Below are 11,583 nucleotides of genomic sequence, written 5' to 3'. Positions count from 1 at the left end.
CAGGAAATTTGGTGATTTCGCGAAACCCCATTTATTGAATTGATTTGTTTTCTTTTGATTGATTTTTTTTTTGTGAAATTGCTCTTTTAGCTTAGTTTTTGGGTTTAAGCACTCACTTCGATCTATTTTTGGTTTCATGCTTTAATATTTTGCTTTGCATCAGGTGCCTTTTAGTGTTATTATTTATGTGTATTGAAAATTAAACTCAATTATTTTCTATTAACTTGCTAAAATAACATGTTAATATCGTTGGGCTGTTTACTGCTTAGGGTATTAGGGCCTTGAGTTGGGCTGTGCTTCAACCCAACTTTATTCTGTTCTGCTTCCTGTGGCTGTGGTGCTCTCGAAGGTTGGGGTCCTTTGTTTTTAAGCGTTACAGCTCTTGTTTTGTGCTTAATGCCTTTGGGGTCCTACTATAGTTTCATCAACTGGACAGATTCATTGGCATTGAATAAGAACAAGAATTAAGAAACCTATGCCGTATGTTGTTTCAAAAGAATGGCCGTGATTGTTTTATTTATTCTTCAACTCGTTTCACTAGCATTCAATTAATTTCAGATAAATGTGTTACTTCATTTAGTTGATTATTTATTCTCTTCTTTTAAATTACTATAGTTCTTGTTAATTAATTAAGAATTTATGTGAAGAACCTATGTTGAATTGTTATTATCATTTGTGGATTTGGGTATTTTGTTTTCTTAGTGCTCAAATTATTGAACTTTTTATTTTGACTTTATTTGGTTGCTGATAAAAATTAAGGATAAGTCACAAAGTTAAATTTTGTATGTTTTCTTTGCTATTTGCTTTGATTTTGGGGAACTTATAGAGAGAAGATGTGCTGATCTATTGAATTATGAGGAAAACCTTACAAAAACCTAGACCTGCCCATTTCTTGATGAATATTTGTCTGCAACTTCATCAATTAATGTTTTAGTATCTACACTATCTGAGTATTTTGCCTTAGTGAATTTCTCATTAAACACGTTGTATTCTTTAATAAATGCTCTAAGATTGAAGATTATCTTTAATGGATTCTTCATTTTTGAATAACATATTTGCTAATGAATTAATTCTTTTTGAGTGATAGATTGAAGATTTCAATGGCAAGTGAAAGTGATAATCCAGCTCCTACTCCTAGTGCTGCTACTACGTAGTCTACTTCTATTGGCATGCCGTCATCGTCACCAACACCAATTACACAGCAAACTATAATCTCCACCAATGAAAGCAATGCTGTCAATTCTAAGAAACGGAAAGCACTTCCACCGAGGTTTGAAGTTTGGAAACACTTCACCAGATTCGTCAATGATCAAGGTGAACAAAAAGCTAAATGTAATTATTGTGATATGGTACTTTCTGCTAATACTAAAAATAATGGTTTCCTAGTTCTACTAATGATTCTACGCAAACTGAGTTAGCTTCTCAATCGGGGGATGGGTCAATAGGAACTTGTAAATTTAGTCAATAGGCCATTAGAAAGTCTCTAGCTAAGATGATCATTAGAGATGAGTTACCTTTCAGATTTGTAGAAGGGAAAGCATTTAAGGAATTCGTGGCAACTTCATGTCCTAGATTTATTGTGCCATCACGATAGACTGTTGCTAAAGATTGCTTTAATCTTTTTGTTGATGGAAAAAATCATTTCGAGCATATATTAAGAACATCTTCTTTTAGTATTTCTCTGACCACAAACACATGGACATCAATTCAAAGAGAGAATTATTTGTGTCTTACGGCTCACTTTATAGACAATGATTGAAAATTACACAAGAGAATTTTACACTTTTGTCCAATTTATAGTCACAAAGGTGAGGCCATTGGGAAAATGATTGATAAATGTTTACATGATTGGGGGATTAGTAAGGTTTTCACTATTACTATTGATAATGCTAGTTCCAATGATGTTGCAATAGCATGTTTGAAGAAAAAATTGAACGTATTAGGAAATAGCTTTTTAGAAATCAAATTCCTACATATGAGATGCATTGCACATATCATTAATCTCATTGTCACTGATGGATTGAAGGAAATGAATAATTCAATTGCTTGTATTAGAGGGGCGGTTAGATATGTGAGACAGTCACCTGCTAGATTAGCAAAGTTCAAAGAATGTGTTGAGTCTGCAAATATTCAATCAAAAAATTTATTGTGTTTAGATGTTAGTACTTGATGGAACTCCAGTTACTTGATGTTGGAAACAACTCAAAAGTTTGAAGAAGCCTTTGTTTTATTTGAGGAAGCCGATTCTCAGTATAGAACTGATTTGTTGATGGGAGATGGGATACCTAAACATGAGGATTGGGAAAATGTTAGAAGGTTGAATCTTTTCTTGAAACATTTTTACACACTCATAGTAAAAGTTTCAGGTACTTCTTATGCCACTATTAATACTTGTCTTGATGATATTTGTGGTATTTATTGCATTTTGAGAGATAGACAAAGGCATCCTGATGTTGAGTTGCAAACAATGTCAAAGAAAATGAAAGAAAATTTTGATAAGTATTGGGAAAATATAGAAAAAATGAATAAGCTACTTTATGTTGCCTCTGTTTTTAATCCAAGGAAGAAACTTGTATTTGTGGAGTTTTGTTTGAGAAAAATGTATTCCAATGAGCAAGCTTCATCGATTTGTGTGAGTTTGAAGAAAACAATGGAAGAGTTGCTTGTTGAATACCAAAAAAGTATACAACCTCCTCTTGAGAAAGTTGGTGACAATAGCCAATCCCAAGTGAGCCAAATTTCTGAATTTGATGATAATGTTGACTCCAGTGCTAGTGTTGCTCTTCTGAATGAATTTAAGAGATATAAGATTGTAATTGGTAAGGAAGAGGATAAGTCTGAATTAGAGAAGTATTTGAGTTTAAATGAGCTTGATGCAACCGATAGTGATGACTTTGATGTTCTCATTTGGTGGAAACTCAATAGTCATAAGTATCCTACTCTTGCCGTACTAGCTCATGATGTATTGGCGATTCTTCCATCCACAATTGCTTCGGAATCAGTTTTTAGCACCGGTGGTCGTGTGCTTGATGCATATAGGAGTTCTTTAATGCCTAAAATGGTGCAAGCTCTTATTTGTGCTTAAGATTGGCTACGTGGACCTTCCTATTATCTTCATGACACTGAGAATGATTTGGCAGAGCTTGAGAAAGTTGATGAAGGTAAGTATTTTATTTATATCATCATTTTATTTTTGCTGTTTCAATTGTTAATATGTTATTGCTTTATTTCTTACTTTCTTGTTTATGTATTGTAGAGTTGTCAAAGATTGCAGTGGACAATGTACTTGATAATCTTTAAGGTAATTAAGTAAGGTTTAGTACTTGATAAATATACTCCTAAATATTTATCAAATTAACAATTTTATATTATCTTATTCTTGAAAAAGTTTAGCCTTTATTGATAGTCTTTATCCTTGAATTTTATATTTTAGGCTGCTACTAAAAATCCAACCCAAGCACCTGCCATTACACTTCCCTTTGTTGAACCCCCCTCTGTTGTTGTTGAAGACTATTTATTATTGTTTTTATCTAGCTGAATCTGTCCACTTTGAAATATAATTTATGGATTTTGTTAGTTGTTGGATCTTTTGCTTCTCTACTACGTTGAAATTTATAAGGATTGGAATGATGCAGGTCCTTTTTTTCCTTTTGCATATCTGAATTGTTGTAAAAGTGCAGCATCTTTCCTTGATTTTTGGTTATAGCTGTGCTGCTGTGGGATATTTCTTGCTCTGTTTTCTAAATATGTTCAGGCGAGTTGTAGGAACTTTTGAGGTATTGGACATTTCTATGTACATTTTTTTGTCTCCATCAAAGTTGACCCTACCTTTGTGTCTTGAATATGTACATTTTTGTATCTCTATTAAAGTTGACTCTACCTTTGTTTCATATATTTTGTCACACAAGCCCCATTTGGGAGTAAAGAGAAGGTGCTGAAAGAGAGTTAAAATATTATTAGCAATTCTTTTGTTTTGCCTTCTTTTGCAAATGTACAGGTTATTAATGAAAGTAAATAATTTTTTGTTTTGAAAAAAAAAATTATTAAGTTCGGTTTTTGGTAACCGAACCGAACTAACCGAGTTAGTTCAATTTCAATTAGTTTCGTTACTTTTTTACTTCGATTCGATTTCGGTTAGTTTAATATAAGAGTTCGGTTAATTCGGTTACTAGATTCAGTAACCGAATTAACCGAACTATCCGTTTGCACAGCCCTAATTGGAAAGAGTTGGTTCCCTTCAGATATGCCGAACACGTGGCACTCAAACAGTCAAAAAAGTGGCCAAACGTGGGAGCGGCACTGGGGCCTTTTTCTACTTATAGATAGATTATAGATACCGCAGGCCGGTGTCAAGCATTGGCGAACCCATGTAGCTAAAATTAAAATAATTAAATGAGAGGACCAAACAATTCCCTCCATCACTTACAAGCATCCGAACATATCCCAGACCCATACAGTATGCTTATGACACACCATATCTACCCAATATCCTTTCAAAAAATCAAACTCTTTTCAAGTATTATAACACTCCTCATCCTCACTTATTTTGGTAAGACACACAATGATCACTACCACTGATATTCATCCATTTAGGTAAGCATAAACTAGTTCAAGGATCTGTTCGTTCCTTTATAGATTGATTCCTTTCACAAGCCTTCCATTAAGTCATCTTCTCTGGAAATATATATTATTCCTTTCATTTTAAATTAAATGTTCATATTTGATTAAAAAATACGAAATTAATCTTTTTATAATTATCTTTTTAATTCCAAACAATAAAAAAGAATATTAAAATATTAATATATATGAAATACAGAAAAAAAAGAAAGAACAAGAATTAATGGTGGGTGTTCAAAAAGAAAAGTGACGCCACGTTGATGACTTAAGAAAGATGAAACATTATTCATTTGAATTGAAGAGAATATTGTTAACAACACTTTTTGAATATTATTTAATATTTTATGAGCCGGAATTTATTCTTGTTTGTTTGCTTTGATTGCTCCATGCAATGGATTTGCTTTGGCATCAGAAAAGTCAAGGAGTTTAATAATAATACTAAATTGTGATTTTTTTAATTACTAATTATATAAGAAAATTACAATTTATGATTACATTTACATTTTCTTGTTATTATACATAATCTAAAAGTAGCATTATATTTAATGTGAATGCTTACACTTATTTCTTATCCGATACATATATATTGTTATAATAATATATTCATGAAATGGTTTCTATTTAAGGTTATCCTTGTATTTAGTATTAAATTTACCATTTTCCAATTTATGAAAATACAAAAGAATTTTTTTTTTTTGAAAAGCATCAGTTGCATTATAAAATACAAAAGAATTACAACTTATTATTACTTTTATACTTAATTTTTTTTACAAAATTACCTATTTTGTTATTGTGGATTACCCAAAAGTATAGTATTTACTACTTTTTTTATTATTTTACATCTAATAATTATTTAATTATCAAACTACTCGCTTTTATTATTTTACCTAACACAAAGTAGTAATACTACTTTTTCTCATTGTTTATATTTATTTCTTATTTTTACCACTTTAGATAACTATGAACGATATTATCACATTTTTTATCCTATACACATATTTGTTATAAAAATAACATTATAAGTTATAATCTATACGTAACCTTGGTGATATTATCCTTTATTTTTTTCATTTAAATGCACTTTTTACAGTGAAAAAAATGAAGATAAGATGGAGTTTCAGTTCCCATAATAAACAGCACTTTTACACTGAAAAATAGGAAGGTAAGATGGTGTTTCAGTTCCCATAATAAACAGAAGGGGGTATTATCAGAAGTATTCGTTTGATAGATGTTGAATCTGTAGCCGCGTATCAGTTTCAAGCTATGAAGTGAGCAACCTGTGCTTTGCAACACACAGCCTTCAGAAACTCTGATAGTTGCCAATATAATTTTTTCTCAGATAAGAATTTTATTAACCACCCCGTAAGGTAAAACCTGGGAGGGGTTCATGCTGCAAAAGAATACTTTGATCCTAACGGTTACAAAGGGGTTCATGCTGTAAAAGAATATTTTGATCCTAACGGTTATAAAGGGAGTTCATGCTGCATCCAGACGCCATCCTCAAACTATGTATCAACCTTCAGTTTCACCTGATCTAGCTCCAGCTCCAACTCCACCTCCAAGAAAGGCTGATCCAAGCTATCTTTCAAGGGCTAGCGCTGGCACTGCTGCTCCAGAGAATTCCCTACTGTCCCAATCACCCACTTCTATCCCTTACTGTTCATCTTGTCCCTTTTTACAAGTTCATCTTCCAACAGCTAATGATCATCAGTCAAGTCAAAGTCCTCCAAGTCCTTACTATACTCAGCCTCTAATTGGATTTCCTCCAAAAGAGCCAACTCATCAAAGTACCCGGTACTTGCCCCAAAAACTGCAGCCTTCTCAAGAACATGGAGATGAGTCTCTTCCCCAGAAATTGCTGAGCCCAGAGCAGGAAGGTCAAAAACAATATCTGGACAATTATCATCTTCCAAGCTCGGAAACTCTCTATCATCTCGATCCACAACTTTCAGGTGTGGTCTCATGTCCTACACCATATCAAGAATCGGAGTATACTAATTTACAAAAGAAGCCGATGAAAGAGAGGATTCCTAACCAATTAGAGGTTCCAATTCCAGATAGATATGATCCTGTTACAACAAATAATCGAAAAAGCTACGAACAACCAAATGGAAATAAACAGTTACAAACTCCATCGAATCCTTTGCCTGTTCGAGAAGAGTATCCACCTGGACTCGAACCTCAACGTCCTTGTTGTGCTTGTTGTAGCATCTTATGAAACCATTGCTGATCAATATTTCTTAATAATTACGAAATTAACTTTAATCCTGTCTACTGCATGGTGTCCGTATCCTCCGCTGTTGTGTAACGATTCGGGTGTTTTGTTTGATGTAAGGGGTCTTTGTTGTTCTACGATGATGCAAGGTGCCTTATATGATCTGCTTCTGTATGATTTTTTCTTGCTGTGTCTGTATCTGTATCGGGTTTCCTGCCTCTTTCTCTGTTGGAGCGGCGTTGCTTTGATGCTCCTCTTCTGATCCTTACTTATTGATGGGACTTTGTATCATTTGATACTTAATGAATTCACTTCTGATTGAGAAAAAAAAAATTTGTACACTAAACGTCTCTTCGAAGTAGTTGATTTTCCATAGCTGGTATGCTGAATTAGCATAGATTGGACAATTTCCCTGTTTGTTTCGTTTCTCCATATATGCAGGCAAAAAAAAAATTACCTTAGCACCTACACAGCGACAGCTAGAATAATGGCTTCGTCTTTATGAGGAATTGTCCCCACTTGCTATGATCAACAGTTCCAGATTGAATACTATTTCAACCACTTACAACGAATATAATCTCCTCTTTTTCGTTGGGAAATCCTTGTAATTTGTTTAGGAACATGTACGCTTATAACTGTGACGATTGAGCTCTCTGTTTATGTTTTTGGCCGGAACGATGTTGTGGTAATGTCCGGATTTTGTGTGGAGCAGCAGCTGGAAAGAGTCCTGACGCCTAAATCTCAGGCCTGGGCTCTTCCTGCCCGCCTTTGGTACAAAATGAGATGGAGTGCATACTCTTGTGCAGTCTCTCTCCAATTGAAACGTTAACTTGCCATTCGTAAAAAGGAAGAAAAAAAAAAACCCTTCTAATTTGACAACTTTGAGACCTAATCTTGGAAGCCTTGTGACCGTCACTGAACACTTATTTGTGCTTGTCCTGTTAGAGCCTTTAGAATCAACCTGTCTGAGTGATCAATTTAATTGTACATACCTCAAAAACCCATCTCAATGGGGAGCATACAGCAGTCATAATTGAATAAATAAACTCCTTAATCTCAAATCCTAGGAAATTGAACTCTTTCTAGACAAAGAAATCAAGCATGACGAGAGTAGAGAATTAGAGCTTCATATGAACATGATGAGGCCATTTTTCGTGAAGATTTTTGACCTGTTCAAATTTGTATGCATAGTTCCCTTCTTTTTCCAGCTCAGGTAGTTCTACTTGACACCGTGAACAAGTTCCATTTGATTTTGTTATAATTACTGGTCTTGCTTTAAATAAAGGTGTCAACTGCTTTATGAAGTTAATCTCCTCATTTTCATTTGCAAATCCTTCTAATTTCAGGAGCTCAAGTTTTTCAAGTTCAATGATGATTTCAACACCTGGGATCCTTTTTGTGCTTGTCATATTATAGCATTTGGCATCAATCTGCAAGTTTGATCAGCAAGTTACAAAGAGTTTTGAAGAGAATATATCAAAATTTGTGCATTAAATGGATGCAATGTTGTCAGTTCTACCATTACACTCATTGAAATGTTCCACCTCTACAAGCTCAACGTTTTATATAAAGAAAATGGAAAGACTTACAATTACATAGAGTCTTCTCAGCCTAGGACAGAGTTTCAAAAAGCAAAGTAGGGAATTAACATTGTGTCTCTCAGTTGAATAGTCAATCCACCACAGCTCTTTTAGCCTCTGCAAACAAAACCGACTCAAGCTATTGAAAGACATCCAGCACCTATAGATGAATGTCTGCAAATAGGTACAAAACAAACTGATCAAATTTTGAGCCATGAGTAGTTAGGAGTATAGAAGCCGGTTAATTTTGTTTGAGAGTGGACAATTTACAGCCTAATGCTCATTTTAGAATCTAAGTTTGTTTGAAAACTTAATGTTTGAGAGAGTGATCAAATTAATTGAACATACTTCGAAAACCCATCTACATAGTGTAAGTAATTCTATGAATTGTATGCTCTTGCTTGAGATGAAGCTATCATTGTCTATGTCATGTTTGAACCCCGGCCCTTGTCTGAAGTCAAGCATGGTATCGTCTAGGTTGAACCATCTGCCAAAAGGATTGTATTTGGAGGAAACTTTAAACCGAAAAGACACTAATTAGCCCCAATATCGCAAAGACTTTAAACAAGAACCTCCAAAATAGAAGTGTTCTAATTGTGGACAATCCAAGACAATCAATTCCGAAACCCTGTAGCATCTTCCATATCTAAAGATTGTAACCCGCTGCATTTTGCGATAGTCAAGCCATCAAGAACTGGGAAATTCGACACCATAGAAGCAAGTGCTTTACTTGTAAGGCAGCTTACTAAGATGAGATGCAAATTTTCTATTTGAATATATAGGAGGATAGCCGGTGGTGGGGTTTAGGCAATGGACCGTTTGGCTCCAACAACTCATTAGAGTTATAAGGAAATAGCCACTGCTCACTTAATGGATGATTCAACTTCAACAACCAATTAAATGGCCTTGGATTTTCTTGTTTGAAAGCAGAGAAATCAAGGTGAAGTGTATTATTAGGTGCAATGGCGGCTAAAAGGGATTTACCTTGGCCAAAGTCAAACTGGAAACTCCATTTGTTTCTTGGTCGATGGAGTTCAGCAAAATCATTAAGAAAGTTCAATACTGTAATAGCAGCATCTTCCAAGGATCCATCATGCATGGAAGCCGTTAAAGACTTCTTCCAAAGGTCTTTCCATCAAGTAGAAAGGAAAGTGGTTCTGATAGCAAATTCAAAAGGGAGCAAGGAAAGGATGTGGTAGAGAATGTCATCAGGTAAACGACTGATCAAATCATTAGGATCTAAATTTCTGAAAAATAAGATTGATATCCGAAATGGTTTCATCACTAAAATTTTGCCTGATCTACCAAATTGTAAATAAAAAGTAAAGGTGAGACAGCTCTTACTTGGCAATATCTGTTATGTAACTGATACCATCATGATCATGGTCCATCACTTAATGCTTCATTTGATAGAAGTGAATGATTTTGCAAAAAATGTTCTTCTTCTTTTTATAATTGAGGGAGGGGGATTTGAACTTTTCTCTTAAAGTAGGGGAATTATGCACCAACCAACGTGGGTGTGATTTTGCAAAGAATGTTGTTAGCTAAACTATTGATAAAATCAACACCTTCAAATATCTGTTCAAATACAAGATTGATTAATACAAGAGCTCAAATTGGTTTGACCAGGTTACTTTCCACTGTTTCTTGGCTTATTACCAGGATCATTCATGCTCTTTCTTTCCTAGATGATTCTTCTAGATGCGGCAGCCTGCTCTTCTTTCCTCAAGTTTTGTTTCTTTTGAACTTTCAGAGGTTTGCCATAGAAAAACCTGTTGGCAGATCATTATTGACTGCTTATTAAAATATATATTTCGGGTAAGACTATGATCTTTCCTGAGAAGAATTTGAACAGTATAAAGTCACTTTAAAACAGCATGGAGCCTTTTCCTAGATTAATTCTATGCAAGTAAATTGACTTTGGTCAAAGAGACACAAGTTTGCAAAGGAAATTCCCATTAAACGAAGGCTTAACTGCCTCCACTTGAAACATTAGGTGTATTGGACAATGGAATGTTCAATGGTAAAGACCTATAATATTTTTTTTTCTTTTGAAAGGCGTAAAGACCAATCATATGACTTTTAACAATTCTTCTTTCCCGGTAGAGAAATCAGGACCAAGTCGCAATGGTAGCAAAGAGAGCTCTACGTTAGCCAAAGTTAATGCGGAACCCCCATTTATTTCTTGGTCCATGTTGTTCAGCAAAATCATTAAGAAATCTAAATATAAGAACTACAACACGTTCCATTGTTACATCATGTACCGAATCCAACACAATCTCTTTCCAAAGGTCCTTCCACTGAGTAGAAAGAAACGTGGTTCGAACAGCGGATCGAAATGGCAGCAAGGAAATGATTTGGTAAAGGATATTGTTAGGTAGACGACTGATGAAATCATTAGCATCCAAATTACTGTCAAAAAAACAACATCGATCAAAATCCCTCATAATGGGTTCAAAAAAATTTGTCTGATCATAACATAAACTGATAAAATTCCAAAGAAAGTATATAGACAAGTTCTCAGTTGCTCTTTTTCTTGAAGGAACAAGGGTATAATTTGGTAAAGGGTTTCATCCAAATCGCTGTTCAAATGCAAAACTGATCTGAAAAGACTTCCAATTTCCAATTGATCGGATCGGATCGTGGTGAATGTTGAGACGAAAATGATAACAGTTCTTACCTTGCAGTGTTTCTTGGGTTATCACGATCTGGGTCACGCCCCTGTTTCTCTTGATTCTTCTTCTTCATCTTTCTTCTTTTCTTTCTATTTTTCTTCAATATTTTTTCAGGTTATGGTTTTGACTATATATATATATATATACTATTGCACAGACTTTGTGCATAAAGTCTTATTCTAATTGAATAGTGGAGCCTTTTTTGTAGGATTAATTTGACTGCAAAGGAAGGTGATGTAGAGAAGCATTTTAAAATCAAGACACTCAAGTTTTCTGTTCTCACCTACTAACCCAAGCATTTTAAGTCATTGCTTTCCTTTCTCCTCGGTTTTTTCGAGTATGAGATCTGAATGGGTTTTGTATGATGTTTGACCTCCACTCTTCCATTACCTTTTGATAATTTTATTTTATCAAATTATTTTAATCTAATTTTATTATTAAATATTAATTAAATTTTTAATTTTTAATTATAATTTAGTTATTTTTAGTTGTTTCT

At 34.2% G+C, this 11,583-nt stretch overlaps 1 protein-coding gene across 1 annotated transcript; it reads right to left on the bottom strand.

Annotated features, from left to right (window-relative positions):
• LOC108663742 (putative F-box/LRR-repeat protein At3g28410) lies at positions 10,510-11,160 on the bottom strand. Its single transcript, XM_018129046.1, has 2 exons — positions 11,093-11,160; positions 10,510-10,824 (listed from the first exon to the last, which is right to left on the bottom strand). The coding sequence occupies exons 1-2, from the start codon at positions 11,158-11,160 to the stop codon at positions 10,563-10,565; spliced, it is 330 nt and encodes a 109-aa protein (XP_017984535.1). The 3' UTR covers positions 10,510-10,562.

The sequence above is a fragment of the Theobroma cacao genome, chromosome 10 (assembly GCF_000208745.1).
Source record: "Theobroma cacao cultivar B97-61/B2 chromosome 10, Criollo_cocoa_genome_V2, whole genome shotgun sequence".
NCBI classification, from domain to species: domain Eukaryota; kingdom Viridiplantae; phylum Streptophyta; class Magnoliopsida; order Malvales; family Malvaceae; genus Theobroma; species Theobroma cacao.
Note: the sequence above shows the minus strand (reverse complement) of the source record. Positions and strands in the feature narration are given on the sequence as shown.